The 16,868-nt window shown below is 51.7% G+C and overlaps 1 protein-coding gene across 1 annotated transcript; it reads right to left on the reverse strand.

Moving 5' to 3' along the window:
• Positions 1 to 1,495: 1,495 nt before the first annotated feature.
• MXRA5 (matrix remodeling associated 5) lies at positions 1,496 to 16,404 on the reverse strand. The gene is made up of 6 exons (XM_070366630.1): positions 16,226 to 16,404; positions 13,884 to 14,102; positions 10,772 to 10,901; positions 9,650 to 10,040; positions 3,271 to 8,277; positions 1,496 to 1,677 (listed from the first exon to the last, which is right to left on the reverse strand). Exons 1-6 carry the CDS (start codon positions 16,387 to 16,389, stop codon positions 1,496 to 1,498), a joined length of 6,093 nt encoding a protein of 2,030 aa, XP_070222731.1. The 5' UTR covers positions 16,390 to 16,404.
• Between the last annotated feature and the right edge of the window lie 464 nt (positions 16,405 to 16,868).

Here is a 16,868-nt window from a genome sequence, read left to right on the forward strand (position 1 = left end):
TGAGGACACGGAAGCAACCTGAGTGTCCATCGACAGATGAATGGATAAAGAAGATGTGGTACACACACACACACACACACACACACACACACATTGGAATATTACTCAGCCATGAAAAGGAACGAAATTGAGTCCTTTGTAGAGAGGTGGATGAACCTAGAGTCTGTCATACAGAGGAAAGTAAGTCAGAAAGTGAAAGTCACTCAGTGGTGTCTGACTCTTTGGGACCCCGTGGACTATAAAGTCCAAAGAACTGTCCAGGCCAGAAGACTGGAGTGGGTAGCCTTTCCCCTCTCCAGGGGATCTTCTCAACCCCAGGGATTGAACCCAGGTCTCCCACACTGCAGGTGGATTCTTTACCAGCTGAGCCACCAGGAAAGCCCAAGAATACTGGAGTGGGTAGCCTATCCTTTCTCCAGGGGCTCTTTACAACCCCATGGACTGTATAGCCCACCAGGCTCCTCTGTCTATGGGATTCTCCAGGCAAGGACACTGGAGTGGGTTGCCATTTCCTTCTCCAGGGGACCTTCCCAACCCAGGAATCGAACTGGGGTCTCCCGTATTGCAGGCAGATTCTTTACCAACCGAGCCACCAGGGAAGCCGTTACACATGCACCCTGGTGTTCACGCAGCACTGTTCATAGGAACCATGACACAGAAGCAACCTCAGTGTCCATCCACAGAGGAATGGAGCAATAAGGTGTGGTACCCACACAATGGAATATTACTCAGCCATGAAAAGGAACAAAGCTGAGTCTGTCGCTGTGATGCGGAGGAAACTAGAGTCTGTGGTAGCGTGAAGGAGGTCAGAAAGAGAAAATCAGATATTGTACTATTAACGCCTACATATGGAATCTGGAAAGACGGTCCTGATGAACCTGTCTGCAGGGCAGGAATACAGGCGCAGATGTAGAGGAGGGACAGGTGAACACAGTGGGGGAAGGAGAAGGTAGCGTGAGTCGGGAAAGCAGCACTGGAATATACACACGACCGTGTGTGAAACAGACAGAGGGAAGCTGGGGTATAGCCCAGGGAGCTCAGCTCGGGGCTCTGTGATGACCTAGACAGGGTGATAGGGCCTGGGAGGGAGGCTCAAGAGGGAGCGCATATATGGATACTTTTAGCTGATTCACGTTATTGTACAGCAGAAACCAACACAGCATTATGTAAAGCAATTATATTCCAATTAAAAAAACAAAACAAAAACTGGAGCTAACTAGGAAAAGTGTTAGTCGCTCAGTCGTGTCCGATTCTGTGACCGCCCCCCCCCTGGACTGTATCCCACCAGGCTCCTCTGTCCATGGGGATTCTCCAGGCAAGAATACTGGAGTGGGTTGCTGTGCCCTTCTCCAAAGGAAAAGCCGGTGCTAAGCAGCAGAATCCCAGTCAGGTAGAGGAAGATACATGATGGTCTCGGGAGGGGGTGTGGTCCAGGGATACTCTATGATGGAACAAGGTACAGAGGACGCTAAGAATGAATGCAAATGGGGTCTCTTCAGTGGAGGGACATGCCTTCCATCCGAGGCAGAGTCCTTTCAGAACGAAAAACCCCTCGGTGTCCCCCGCTGGCTTCCTCCAGCAAATTCCTCATTAAATCATTAGGGAAGCGTTTGGCGTCCGGCATGGAGCCTTCAAAGATGTCAGTAATCTGCCTGCGTCCAGAGCCTCTTCTCACGACTGGAAAACATCTAACATGCGTGAGATCAGCAGAGAATGTACAGCTGTCTCTAGTGTAACAGCATCGGTCACTTCCTGGGTTATCCACATGGCAGATGGAGGGGAAAAAAAAAAAAAAACAACCCCAACCTTCTGAACAGAATCCAAGCCTGAAGGACACAGCTGTGCTTGAGAGAGATGGAAAGACAAAGAGGAAAAGGGAGGTATGTTCACGGAGACTGCAGGGCCAAAATAAGAGACGCAGATTTGTGGAGTGGGATGAACCAAGAGAGGAACACTGACATATAGACCCTACACGTGTAAAATACAGACAGCGACTGGGAAGCTTCTAAATAACACAAGGAGCTCAGCCTGGTGCTCGGCAATGACCTAGAGGGGCGATCATCACGTTTAATTCCTAATGTCACCTAGAATCTGTTTGGACATCCAAGCAGATGGGTCGTTTCGGAGGAAGCAAAGCGGTCTTTGCAGCACCCCGGCCTGCCAAGTAGAGAGCATCATACGGACCCTTGTTATATGGGCTGAATTTTGTCCTTCCACCATCAATTCCTACATTGGAGTTGGGACCCCCACCCCCACCCCTAGAAGCTCAGAATGTGGCTGTGCTTGGAGATGGTCTTTAAAGAGGGGATGAAGGTAGAAAATGAGGTCTATGAGGGTGTGTCCTGATCCCATATAGCCGGGGTTCTGATAAAAAGAGGAGATGGGAACATCAGACATACAGACAGATGATCACGTGAGAAGACGGCCGGTGATACGCCAAAGAGGATTCAGGAGGAATTAGCCCCGCTGTAACCAGGATCTTGGACTCCCAACCTCCCAAACGGTCAGAAAATAAGTTGGCTGCTCCAGCCGCCCCGTGTAGGGTGCTCAGTGATGGCAGACGGAGCTGACTCATTGAAATCACAGCTCCAGGTTCAAACAAAACCAAGGCCCACCGAGCTGAGACCAAACTCCACCGACCTTCCAAGCCAGTGGGAGGATGCAGGGGACTTCCCCTCACTCCCCTCCCTTCCTGCAAGCCCCGCGTGGTTTGCGGATGACTCCTGTACTGAACCTCAGAGGGATAAGGCAAGAGGTTCCTTTGCGGAACATTTCTAAGCCTCAGTTTGTCGTCATTTAGTCGGTAAGTCACATCTGATGCTTTGCGACCTTGTGGACTATAGCCAGCCAGCCTCCTCTGTCTGTGGGTTTCTCCAGGCAAGAATACTGGAGTGGGTTGCCATGCCCTTCTCCAGGGGATCTTCCTGACTTACGGATGGAACCCGCGTCTCCCGCAATGGCAGGCAGATTCTTTACTTCCGAGCACCCCTGGGAAGCCCTAAGTCCCGGTTAGGAATGCTACGTGTTTCCACGGCTGCTTTAAAAAAAAAAAAAAAAAAAACACACCTCACACCCTTGTTCATTTCTCACTCCCCCGTCTCTGTAAAGGGATACACCCATGAATAGATTGTCTGGAGTCGTTTCCCATCACACCTACCCGTTGTCCTCTTCTGACAGTCTCTGCCTCTACGTGGACTTCTTATACTCAAGGAACTCCCCCTTCCCCACCTACCAGCCCCACTTGGAACGCCTGACGTGTAAACGCCCTACCTGTGGACAGCTTGGTCCAAGTCACAAAGGGCTTGGGCTTCCCCGTGGCCTCACAGGGGAACGTGACATCTGTCTCCACGGTGACGGTCACGGACTGCGGGGATTTGGTGACGATCTGTGGCTTTTCCCCGAGCGTCCAGAATTTGGACGCAGGCAGCCCTCCGGCAGAGAAGAGCTTTGTGCTGCCGTGATGGAAGCTTCTGGAGGGTGGGATGGAAGACATCGTGAAAGGGACAGAGCTCCGGGTGGAGGAGCCCGGGGGGATGGTCCGTACGTTCATGGATGGGGGTGCTGTGGTCCTGGGGGGGTGCAAGATGGGAGGCGCTGGGGGCCCCAGGTCCATGTGGAAGATGCTCTGAGAGTGGATCCGAGTGTGGGGACCTACGTTGACCTTTCTGTCTCTCAACGCTGGGGCTGGAGAGCTGGGTCCCTGAGGTTTCGGAGTACCTCCCAACTGGGGGAAAGACAGGGTCCTGTTGATAAAGAAAGGGAATCTTCCACCGGGAAGAGGAGGCGCTCTTGAATTCGGAAGCTTGCCCACGGGGTCTCTTCTTAGATCGGGCAGATGGTTATTTGCAAACGATCTGGAGTTGCCCTGGAATCGGTCAGCTCCTTGGCCGGTTGCCGTACCAGGAATGCTAGGTTTGGAACCAGGCCACAAAACCACCACGGGAGTCGTCGGATAACTGGGTGATCTCGGAGTCGTGGTGTGCCTGCCCTCTGGCCAAACCCTCGACGGGTACGCAGTGACTCCCGGTTTGCGGGTCAGGTGACGAGGGGGCTGGAAGGTGACCGAGTATCTGAAGGGGCTTTGTGTGACCATGTGCGGGGGTCTCATGGTTCCTCTCGGCGGGATCGGTGTGGCGGGAACCCTGGCTGGTTGGTGGAAAACCAGGACCCTCCCAGCCTCGTCTGGACCATCTGGAACATGGGGAAGCATGTTTTTCATTGTACCATCAAACGCTTCCTTTCTTAATGCCTCCTCTGGAGTCAAGGTAAATCTGTCCTGCTTGGAAGAGGGCGTGGATAACTGGTGTGCCTTCGATAAATGTTGAGTTACTTCGTTATTCACAGAAGGCGCTTTGGTTTCTGGGGTCCCCACGTATTGGAAGGTGACATGGTGTTTGGAAGCTTTCCAGGCTGGGGACGTCCCTGAAGGAAGAGGCGGTGTGGGCTCTGCAGTGGTCTCTGTGGAAGACATCAGAGTCGTGGGTGGGAATGGCGATTCTGGCTCCTCCAGTGGGGTGGGAGTGGACACGCGACTCTGGGGTCCGATTTCAGAACGGACAGTAGTGTGAGTGGTTTCACGGCCTCCCTGATCACGGACGGTGGTTTCCGCCAGACTCGAGGATGCCTCTACTTTTAGGACGGGGAGAGTCGTTGAAGGAGCCGCACGTTGGGGTTGAAACAGCGTAGAGACCGCCGCTGAAGGCGAAAACTCACCTAGATCCGCTGACTCTCTCACAGAGGGTGATTCTGTAAGAGCTTCCGAAGGGCTGGTAACAGGTGGGTCTGTGTGTTCCACTCCAAGCTGGGTTGCCCCTGGGGGATCCCAGCTTGTCGTTTTTGGAAAGGGAGACGTCAGAGACACCTCCTTAAATCCTCTCGCAGGGGAGACCTCGGCCACAGAAGGTGATGTCGCATGGGTGACTGAGTCTCCAGGGACCAGACCGTGGGTTTGATAGTCCCTGAGGTCTGTGACACCATGGTTCTTCGTTTCCTGTCCGTCTGACGCAGGCTCGCGTGTGACTGGAACAGTCTCTTGGAATCTGTCAGAAGCTGAATATGTTTTGCTGATGCTGGCTGTGCTATAAGCTCCCATGCCGGTTATCTCCCGTGGGTCTCCAGTGGTGAAAGAGACGGTCGTAGGGGAAAGCGCAGCTTGGGAACTGAGGGGAAAAGAGATTCTATGCTTATCTTCTGGAGAAAAGCTGGGCTTGGACACGGAAGCTGCAGAGCTCAGGGTGGAAGTGATGTATCGGTGTCTGTTGCGCTTCTTGCCCTGTTTCCTGTGTGGGCTGCCCCTGGATACGGATTCGGCATGCTCCTCCGTGTCCAAGCGTCCGGCGGTACCTACGGCACTGTTAACCCAGGTCGTAGGAACCAGAGAACTCGCCACTTGAAGGCTTGGAGTCTTCGCTTCGGGGACTTGGGTCGGTGGAGGCGAGAAAGCATCTGTCGGGGCAAACGTCGTATGCGGGGTCTGTTTATGGTGGTGTCGGAATTTGTGGGGTCGGAATCGCCTCCTCCCGTGGGGCCTCTTTCGGGAAGGATGAGTGGTCAGCGCCGACGGTGAAGTGTCCTTTTGGGCTGGCGTGGTCACTGGTGCCGTGGTCATGTCCTTGCCAAACACAACGCCAGGCATGGACTCCCTGGGATGCTGCAAGTCAGTGACGCTGTTCATCACTTCTGGTGTCGAGTCAAGCGGAGTGGTCAGGTGTACGGCTTGCCCATTTCCCTTGACGCTTCTGGAGTCTGTGGGGTGCGTCTCTAGCGTACCCTCTTCCTGAAGTGTCTGAGAAGTCTCCTTCATGCCCTCAGGAGTCAGTGGGTGGCCTGGAGTGCTTAAACCAGTTTCCACAAGCTGAGGGCTGTCTGTCTGTTCCTGGAGGTGAGTTTCAACTGGGATGCTGGGGTCCCCTAAGGTGGGGTCTTCAAGCGGCTCAGACGTCCTAGCCTCGGCAACCCACGAGGCGGGAGTTGGTGTGAAGCGTGTGGAGGCCTGTTCTTTCACGGTCTTCTCAGCTGGTTGTGAATTTGTCCCCAGATCGGGGTAAAAGTAGGTCACAGTCTCAGACTCAGCCAAGGGTACGGCGTCCATCGGAGATTCATCCTCAGGGGATGTGGCCTCCGGCACGGACCCAACATGGAGGGTGGACCAGCTGTCTGTGGCTACATTTTCCTCGGTGGGCTCTTTGTGTTCCATTTCCAGGGTCTGCAGAGTAGAAGATTCATAAAGTACAGATGCCAGTGTCGTGGCTGGGGTCTGGTTGGAGTCAACTTCAGTGGGAGTTGCACCCACGGTCTTCTCAGAAGAGTCCTCATCAATAAATTCTTCCGAGCGAGTGCCTGTCACTCTGGGTTCACTACGAACGACTCCGTCATGGCCAGGTTGGAGCGGAACGGTCCTAGGGGAGGAGACAGCGCTGGAAGCCTGCTCTTCCTCGCCAAACACGAACATATCTCCCGAGGATTCTTCTGAACTGCTTGTGGTCTGCACGGGCGATACTGAGCCGGGAGCGACGGCAGGCAGAGGTGAAGTCACTTCCTGCCTCATCAGTGAAGGTGCGCGGACTGTGATGACCTGCGGTCCTTCCGTTCCCTTAGGGAGACTTCTCCCACGGACTCTGGCTAAGATATCTGCCCAGCGCTCTGGATTAATCTGCTTCTTGGCCACGTTTACCCTCCGCCTGGACTCGAAGACTCTGCGGCCTTCGGCAACGTTGGTCTCCGGCTCCTTGGTGGGGTGCTTCCAGGGTTTCAGCTTTCTGCGCCCTTTCCTGGTCTTCTTACCCCCACTGCTGGCGTCATCCGTTGCTCTGATTAACACCTCTTGGTCCTGCGGGTGGAGGACCGTCTTCGATGTGTTCTCTTCATCTCCCATGCCGGATCCGCCTTCATCCTCCACGATCCCGCCTCGCCCTCCAGAAAGAGTCCTGCTTCCTGGGCGTCCGCGTCTTTTCGGAGACCCACGGGACCCCTTCTTGCTCACCTGGACCCCCACCGTAAAATGATCCGACCCTCGCTGGTTGACAGCCACGCATCTGTAGTAACCACTGTCGCTGCCTTGAACCTTGGGGATGGAAAGGGTGCCGTCGGCCAGCACGTAGGCATGTGAGGCGTTGGCCATTGCGTTCAGCATCCTTTTGTTTGGAAGGATCCAGCTGATCTGGGCTTCTGGTACAGCCAGTGCCTGGCAAGGCAGTGTCACAGGCTCCCCTGGGTTCTTCTGAATGGTTACTGTATATGCGTCAGGAGGCTGAATGACCGGCGGCTGTACCAGGACCCTGTAGAGCATCCGGTCTGTCTCATCCCTCACCCGAGCGATGCACTGGTACAGACCAGCGTCCGACGGCTGCGTCGACCTGATCTTCAGCCAGCCGCTGGTGAGGACGGAGAACCTGCCGTCACGGTCTTCCATCGGCGCTTTCACGACAGACCCGTCCGGGAGCACCCAGGAGATGGAGGGGCTCTCGGAGGCCCTCACTTTGCAGCTCAGTTGGCAGGCGCTCCCCTCCAGGACAGTCTGGGCTCTCTGCACGGCTCTGCCGGGCTCAATCATAACCCAGCTTCTGCTAGGAGACAGCCTCGCGTCCTTGGCGGACATGACCAGGGCGTGCTGAGACGAATACGACAGCACCACCAGTTTGGCCGAGCTCAGACGCCGGTTGAGCTGCAGCTCTATGGACGGCTGCGTGACCCACTCTGGCTCGGCGAGGACGTGGGCCCTGACGCCTGTGTAGTACAGCGTGCTGTCGTCGTCCGCATCTTGCCTGTACTGGTAGCCGAGCCTGGGGTCTTTGCCGAGTGCCGGTTCCCGGTGGAGCTTCACAGGGACCTCGCTGTAGTAGGCAATCAGCTTCCAGAGCTTCTCGTAGTTCTGTCGCGTCATGGGACACTCAAAGTCTAAGGCGACCGTGGCATTGATCTCTATTTCCTGGGGGTCCGTCTGGTTCAAGTGCAGCCTGTACACGTCGGTGGGCTTCTTGATGTTACAGACCAGGTGGACCGTGTTTCCGTGCTCGTCGCTCATGTTCACGGACACGTTCCACGCAGGGAACTGGAACCCGTCTGGGGAGAAGGGATGGTCAGCACCCTCGTCTTCGTCCTGATCGTCCTCACTACTCCGGCTCCGGTTCTGTCTCAGCGGGGACTCGATCGAAGGCTTCTGACAGCGGACATCCCGCAGCTTCTGAAGCTCCTGTCCGTGCCACTTCTTGGGACTGAAGCATGTGGAACAGAGCTGACCTCCTTCGTACGCTTTGTCCTTCTTACACTTCAGGACCCCTGAAACACAGCAGCAGACAAACATGTACTAAGTCAACGACCCGAAGAATGGACAGAGGATGAACCCTGTGTTTGCATTTTTATCACCTGGGTGCATCTCAGCCAAGATTCAAGACTTTATCTACCTGGTATCCGTGATGTCACCTAGCAGCTTGAATCCATTTAACCTCACGTGTGATAACTAACCAGGGTCTGGGAGGTTCTTGGCAGGGAGTACTTTTTAAAAAGATATTGTTAGGGACTTCCTGGTGGTCCAGTGGCTAAGACTCTGTGCTCCCAACACAGGGGGCCTGGGTTCCATCCCTGGTCAGGGAACTAGATCCCACATGCGGCAAGGAAAAGACATTTTTAAGTTGACAAAGAATCTCTCTTTATACATATGATGCAATTTTCCTTTTATGAAGGTCCAGGAGAACCTATGTAAGTCTCTGAAACCCATGAATGTATTTCCAGGTCCTAGAACCAACTGTGGGGCTTTCCTGGTGGCTCAGATAGTAAAGAATGTGCCTGCAATGCAGGAGACTGGGGTTCGATCTCTGAGTCAGGAAGATCCCCTGGAGGAGGAAATGGCAACCCACTCCAGTCTTCTTGCCTGGAGAATCCCATGGACAGAGGAGCCTGGCGGGCTACACTCCACAGGGTTGCAAAGAGTTAGACACAACTGAGTGGCTAACACTTAAGAACCAACTCTTGGCACGGGCCTTGTCACATCGACCTTTCATAACTACATTTTCTCTTGAAACAATTTTTCATTTCAGGCAGTATTTTCTTTTTTGGATTCACATTCTTACTCTTGGCTTCCTGGACACTCAATCTTCCAGAATTTTGTCCTTCTCTGGCCAACGCTGACACTTTCAGTGTTTCTCTGCCCAACTCATTATGGATGAACTATTCCTGGACTCGGTCTGAGACCCCTCCCTTCTTGCCCTGCCCTGTCATTGAGGGTCTCGCCCACGCAGGTGGTTTCAATTACCGTCTACTGGCCGCCGATGAGTTCTGTCTATGCTTCTCCATTCCAAACCCATCCTAGGAGAGGCACACCGACGCCCGACTTGACAAGCCCATCAAATGGTACAAATGCTCCTCAAACTCATGTCTACAGAATCAAACTATATTTTTCTCCCTGCTAAACGTCTTGCGGCTTTTCTGTATTTATCTGTGCCAAGTCACTTTAGTCGTGTCTGACTCTTTGCGACCCCATGGACTGTAGACCCACCAGGCTCCTCTGTCCATGGGGATTCTCCAGGCAAGAAGACTGGAGTGGGCTGCCCTTTCTTCCTCCAGGGGAATTTTCCTGACCCAGGGATGGAATGCAGGTCTCCCGCACTGCAGGTGGATTCTTGACCGTCTGAGCCGCCTGTGCGGTTCCTACCTTTGGTTTTGGCGTCCCACTGCAGAAACCAGGTCATGTCACAGTCACAGGCCCACGGATTGCCATGCAGGTAGAGGTTCTCTAGAAGCGGCATGTTCTGCAGCATGCCGGTGGGGAGAGTGCTGATGGCGTTCTCGGCCAGGTAGAGGTGTCTCACGGTGGAGAGCCTGAAGTAGTCCAGGAAGGCGAAGGTGGAGAAGGTGGCGGGGTGCAGCTGGCGAAGCAGGTTCCCCTCTAAGTGGAGGAGCCTCAGGGAGGTTAAGCCCCTGAACGCTTCCGGGTGGATGAACTCGATCTGGTTGTGGTCCATGTGCAGCCTCACCAGGTTCCACAGCCCCTGCAGGGTCTCGCCCGTGATGACGCGAAGCTTATTGTAGCTGAACTTGAAAACCTACAAAGACCGGAAGTGGAAAATGTTGCACCAGAAGTGGAAAATGTTGCACCGGAAGTGGAAAATGTTGCTCAGTCGTGGGATAGCCTTTTCCTTCTCCAGGGAACATTCCCAACCCAGGGATCGAACCCAGGTCTCCCACATTGCAGGCAGATTCTTTACCAGCTGAGCCACGAGGGAAGCCCAAGAACACTGGAATGGGGTAGCCTATCCCTTCTCCAGGGAACATTCCCAACCCAGGGATTGAACCGGGGTCTTCTGCATTGCAGGTGGATTCTTTACCAGCTGAGCCACAAGGGAAGCCCTGTTTATAATTTAAATAAAAGAAAACACCACAGACAGGAACAGAAAGCAGAACAAAGGTCTGGGAAGGAAAGACATGAAGCTCATTTTTCATGTTTAGAAAAAGTGGCCTTTTCATTCATTGTGAAGGAGGATTTTAAAGTTTTCCCTCTCCACGGCTGGTGGTAGAGGTTGCAATTTAGTGCTGGTCATATATGCCCAGTTTGGTTGGTTTTAGTAGCTAAGTTGTGACCGACTCTATGACCCCATGGACTGCAGCCCACCAGGTTCCCCTGTCCATGGGATTCTCCAGGCAAGAACACTGGAGTGGGTTGCCATTTCTTCCCCCAGGGGATCTTCCCGACCCAGGGATCGAAACAGTGTCTCATGCATTGGCAGGCAGATTCTTTACCACTGAACCACCTGGGAAACCGCCACGCCTGGTTTACCTGGAGCGAAATGAGGTCTCTCAGAGCCCCGTCGGGGATGCTGGGGATGTCATTTCCATGGATCATGAGGAGCTCCAGCTTCGTCAGTCCAGCGAACGACGTTTCCGACAAAGCCTGTATGCTATTAAACCTAGAACAGAAAAAAATGGAAAGTCATTTCTGGAAAAAAAAAAAAAAAATCTTTGGGGCTGTCCCAACAGGAAAGAACAACTCTTTCTTTCAAAACAGGAAAGAGCCACTCTTTTTCTTTCAATGCTGAATGAGAACCCTAAAAAAACATCTGTGTGGGAATGAAAATCAGGAGCGCTCTGCCAATAATCGGTCATTCCCCGAGGGTTTTCAACCCTTTGCAGAACTGCTGACAGGCAACTCAGACCCTGAGTTCTATCTGCAGTAGACACTGCTGTTTTCTCTTTTGCTTTTTTCCCAACAAAATTACGCACCATGCCAGCCTCGTTATCTCCTTTGAGGCTGGACTTCCCTGGTGGCTCAGATGGTAAAGAAGCCACATCCAGTGCAGGAGACCCAGGTTTGATCCCCAGGTGGGGAAGATCCCCTAGAGAAGGGAATGACAACGCAGTCTGGTATTGCTGCCTGGAGAATCCCATGGACAGAGGATCCTGGAGGGCTACAGTCCACGGGGTCACAACAGTTGGACATGAGTGAGCGACTAACACTATCCAGAAACAGTGCTGTGACATTATGAGTGATATTCTTCTACTACATGTACTTAATTTTTCTTTTTAATTTTCAGTTGGAGGATAATTGCTTTACAATGTTGTATTGGTTACTGCCATACATCAACATGAATCAGACAATAGAAACATGGTACGCTGAATCAAGTTACACCTTAAGCCAGATGGAAGTATTATGTGTTGGTGCCATGAAACTAGTCCTTGTCTTGTTTATTTCTCTTCCTTGGAAGGACTGATGCTCAAGCTGAAACTCCAATCCTTTGGCCACCTGAATCGAAGAGCTGACTCACTGGAAAAGACCCTGATGATAGGAAAGATTGAAGGCGGGAGGAGAAGGGGACGACAGAGCATGAGATGGTTGGATGGCATCACCGACTCAATGGACATGAGTTAGTGATGGACAGGGAGGCCTGGCGTGCTGCGGTTCATGGGGTTGTAAAGAGTCGGACATGACTGAACTGAATATTACATGAGACCATCTCAAGGTACTGTTGGCGGAAGTAGGAAAAAGAGTCATTTTGATATCTGTCTTTGCTTCCAATGGCAAAGTCTTTGCATGCTCGGTCGTTAAGTCGTTGTCACACTCTTTGCAACCCTATGGACTATAGCCCACCAGGCTCCTCTGCCCGTGGGACTCTTCAGGCAAGAATACTGGAGTGGGTTGTCCTGCCCTCCTCCAGGGGATCTTCCCGACCCAGGGAATGAACCTGCGTCTCCTGCGTTTCCTGCACTGCAGGCAGATTCTTTACCGCTGAGCCACTGGGGAAGCCCAAGAGACAAGAGTGATCGCAGATCAACTCTGTTTTCCTTTCTACAAACTCGGAGCGCCCGTTCTACCCGATTCAAAGCAGCTTTAGTTCCTCTTCTGCATAAATCGGAAGACTGTGAAAAGGAAACTGGTTTTAAAATTGTCAAACGATTTGAAGATTATAAAAAGGAAACGGTTACTATTCTCTCTTCTGGCAAAGCCAACGTCTTTTCCCTGTGGAGTGATCATCATCGTGGTTAGATTTTTTTTTTTTTTTCAGACAGTCAAGTTTGCCAAGCTTTTTTTTTTTTTTTTTGAGAGAGAGAGCTATTTCATGGTCCATTGCTATAGATTTTTGAAGTGTTTATCTCACTCTCTTACTGCCCATTCCTTCACTCTTTTACTGGAGCTTCTAATCGGTAAAGGCAAGAATTTTCGAGGCTCTGTACTCGAAGAGGACTTTGTCTTACTGGTCACTTTGTCTTACTAATATGTCTGTTCATCAAACCCTAAATAGTTTTGTTGTTTTATAGGTGGTAGGAAGTAGCTAGCATATTTTGCTGAAGAACTCCAAATGATTGTTTACTATTAGAATTGTGCAAATGATGGTTTCGTATGAAAATTTTATGAGTACCTGTAATTCACGGAAATGGACACTTAGGTATAGAAAGTACATATGGGTATAGAAGAAAATTGAAATGTAAAAGTTCTACCCGAAATGCTGCACTAAAATGTCTGTTTAGAGGACTTCCCTGGTGGTCCCAGGTGGTGCCAGTGGAAAAGAACCCACCTGCCAATGCAGGAGATGTAAGAGACGGGGCTTTGATCCCTGGCTTGGGAAGATCCTCTGGAGGAGGGCATGGCAACCCACTCCAGCATTCTTGCCTGGAGAATCCCCAGGGGCAGACGAGCTTGGTGGGCTACAGTCCATAGGGTTGCAGAGAGTCGGACAGGACTGAGCAACTAACACTTTCACTTTCTGATGGTCCAGTGGTTAATACTTCATGCTCCTCCCAATGCAGGGGGCCCAGGTTCAATCCCTGGTCTGGGAACTAGATCCCATATGCCTCAACTAAGAGTTGGCGTCACACAACTAAAGATTCCGTATGTTGAAACTGAGGCCTGATGCAGCCACATAAATAAATACATTAAAAAAAAAAACTGTTTAAAAGACATCAATATTTTAAATAGGCAAAACCTGAAAGAACTCTTATTTCATCAAAGTCACGATTGCGTCATACTGATAATTTACGGAGTCGAAGATGTCTCACTCATTCTATTTATCGTTTTGTAATAACTGCTGAAATCTATTTAAACGCTATTAGTATATTTATGCATGCATCATATATTTTGCATCTGCAGTGCATTAAAGAATTGTTAACAATGGAAATGTATCAAGGAGCCGAAGCTGTCTCTGATGGCTCATAATCAACCTTTGTGACAGAGACTCGTGCTGATGGATTAAGTCAGATACTAGCCCCAAAGGACCACATTTAGTAGAGTTATAAATGTCCTGTTGATTAGGCCCACATCATGCAAGACACAGTGACGCACACATGAATACACACTCACCGTCACATACGTGCTCACACACCCGTACACGAAAGATGAAACCCGCCCGCCCGCTCGCGAGGAGGCTGAGATGGCTCAGAAGGAATGTGGTACAAACCCCAGATTGATTCTTTCCACATGTGGAGAGATCCCAGCGGGCACGGAAGCCAAGGAGCGGAACGTGCAGTGGACTTCGCTGGGGACGTAGCAGGCGCAGGGGTGGGGGCAGGCCAGTGCCACGTGGGGGCGTCCCCAGAGCAGAATCAGCACCATGGAGAGGGCCCGCCATCGCGCCCATGTCATCGGCATCTCGTCCGGATGGGCCATCCCGGCACACCTGTCGGGGAACCACACAAAGCCAGGTGTCAGACAGCCCTTCCGTACTGCCAGCTGGTTTTACCTGCACTGTGCCTCACGACGCTAAGCTTCCCAAGGCGTCACCATGGGGCGTCTGAATGACGCAAAGCATGTGCGTGGAGCAACACAAACTTTAAGATTTTTTATCAATTGTCGTTTGCCACTCAGTTTAATGCAACTGTAGAATACAGCCTTCACTCTTGACATTGATATTACAACTTGGAAATGTCGCTGTGTTTTAAGGGAGGATATGAATTTGACAGGCCCAGTGGAGTGGGTAGCTGTTCCCTTCTCCAGGGGGATCGTCCCAACTCAGGGATCCAACCCAGGTCTCCCGCATTGCAGGCAGGTTCTTTACCAGCTGAGTCACCAGGGAAGCCCAAGAAGGCTGGAGTGGGTAGGCTATCCCTTCTCCAGGGGATTTTCCTGATCCAGGAAGCCAACCAGGGTCTCCTGCATTGCAGGCGGATTCTTTATTAGCTGAGCTACCAGGGAAGCCCTATACTTACCGACAAATACACAAATGGGTGTATATATACAAACATATATTTGTATAAAAGTATGAAAGCTGAAAGGAAAGGGTTAGTCACTCAGTCATGTCCGATTCTTTGCAACCCCATGGACTGTAGCCTGCCAGGCTCCTCTGTCCATGGGATTCTCCAGCCAAGACTACTGGGACGGGTTCCCATTTCCTTCTCCAGGGAATCTTCCTGACTCAGGGATCAAACCCAGATCTCCTGCACTGCAGGCAGATTCTTTACTGTTTGAGCCACCAGGGAAGTCCTATATGCATAAGTATGCATTTGTAAAAATGTATATATATACACAAATATACAAATATATATATATGTAAATATGTATTTGTATAAATGTATTTATAAGGGCTTGCCAGGTGACTCAGTGGTAAAGAACCTGCCTGCCAATGAAGGAAAGTCAGGAGACACAGGGTTCAATCCCTGGATCAAGAAGATCCCCTGGAGGAGAAAATGGCAACCCACTCCAGTATTCTTGCCTGGAGAATTCCATGGACAGAGGAGCCTGGCGGGCTACAGTCCATGGGGTCACAAAAGAGCTGGACATGACTTACCAACTAAACAACAATGTATATATACCCCCAAGTATATACTTGTATGAATGTGTATATATATATATATTTGTGCTTATATATAGCGATGAGAAATTCCATGGACAGATGAGCCTGGTGGGCTATAGACCATGGTGTCGCAGAGAGTCAGACAGGACTGAGCGGCTAACACCCACATTACTTGAAACATGTTTCAAGTCATAAAAGTAACTGTTATCTATCCACCTCCGATGTTTATCTCAAGCCGTTACATACTGTATATAACTGAATAACAAGCTTCTCAGGAAATCCATTAGGACCAGAAGTATTTCCTTCTTTTAATGGCATTCCTTAAAGTTTTACTCATACCATCTTCAAGGGCTTATAGAGATGTTCACGAAAGCAGAATGTATTCCATTGTATGTGGGTTTGTCTCCTCTCCTTAATTTTTTTTTCCTCCCTTGGAAGAACCGAAATGTTGAGAGGGAAAAACATTATTCTTTACCAGGGAGCAAATTTGGAGAAATGTCTGAAAAATGTGCCATGAGAGAAAGAGGCAAGGAATAGCCTGATGAAGAATCTTGAGGCAAACAAAAAAACGTCAGTAAGACCAAAAAAAAAAAAAAGGAGGGGGGGGGGAGAGGAAGTATAAAGGATAGGAAAGAAGGGAGATCAGAAGGGAAAATAGGGAAAGAGAAAAAAAGAGAAAAAAGGAAGGAAAAGATCAGATAAAATATTAGCTTGCATCAGCCGCTACCTCCTTTAGAAAGTCAGTGACTATTTCTTCATGCATCAGTCATGCCTTCATCAAATCACACTTTCGGCAACTCTTGCATGAAGTTTATGGATCAGTAAGTAACAACACAGGGAAGGTGGAGAAACACGGATAGAGAAATGCGCCGGTTCCCCACGGTTGCCAACCCCGACTTCTGATCATAAACACTCTATTTGCTCCCGCGCTGTAGGGACACCCCAGATGCATGCACAGCGTTTCCCGCCCTTTAGGGGCCCTGGGAACAGACGTTTTCTGAAGCCCTTACGCGTTTCGTTTTTCAGCTGCTCCTAAAGAGCTGACGGTGCAAGCAGCTTTGCAAACACTGAGCCCAGGCGCCTCCTCTCCGCCTTGGAACCGACCGGCTTCTGCAGAGCGTTTTTCGGTTCTCCAGGCCCTCACCCGCGCGCTTGACCCTCCACACGGGCTCATGCCCCCCGCAGGCGGAGCTCGTCCCCGGCGCTCGGCTTTCTACCCAGGCCCCACCCCCACCCCCGTCAGAAGACCGCAGGGACGCGCCCCCGCTCCCCTTTGAACCCCAATCCCGAGGCCTCGCGGGGAAGCCTCCCTGAGTCTGCACGATCTCCGGGCACGCCCGGCGAACCCCGGGAAGCTGGACTCGGGGCGCGAGGCAGTCGACGGGAGTCCACCCGGCGGGGTAGAGTCTGGAGGGGCCGGACGCGCGGCCTTGCGCCCCTGGCCGGCTTCCAGCGCGCGCTCCGGGCGCGCCCGGGCAGGCTGCGCCGTGACTTCACGAACGAGCTTTCCCGGAGCGCGGCTCGGGTTACCCCGAGGGTCTCCGACGCCGGAGACTCGGACACCAAAGGGCGTCTCTCCCCCAAACTATTGACTTCCTCAGCTTGCGCGCGGATCAGAGACCCCACCCACCCACCCACCCAAACCCCCGTCCC

This window comes from Bos mutus, chromosome X, assembly GCF_027580195.1.
Source record: "Bos mutus isolate GX-2022 chromosome X, NWIPB_WYAK_1.1, whole genome shotgun sequence".
Taxonomy (NCBI): Eukaryota; Metazoa; Chordata; class Mammalia; order Artiodactyla; family Bovidae; genus Bos; species Bos mutus.

Coding starts and splice junctions, on each gene's coding strand:
- MXRA5 (XM_070366630.1), bottom strand. CDS start 16,389: ATGAGCCCGTGTGGAGGGTCAAGCGCGCGGGTGAGGGCCTGGAGAACC. Junction 10,041..10,771: donor GAGACCTCATTTCGCTCCAG/GTAAACCAGGCG, acceptor CGGTCTTTGTAG/GTTTTCAAGTTCAGCTACAA. Junction 1,678..3,270: donor TTGGACCAAGCTGTCCACAG/GTAGGGCGTTTA, acceptor GATGTTTTCCAG/TCGTGAGAAGAGGCTCTGGA.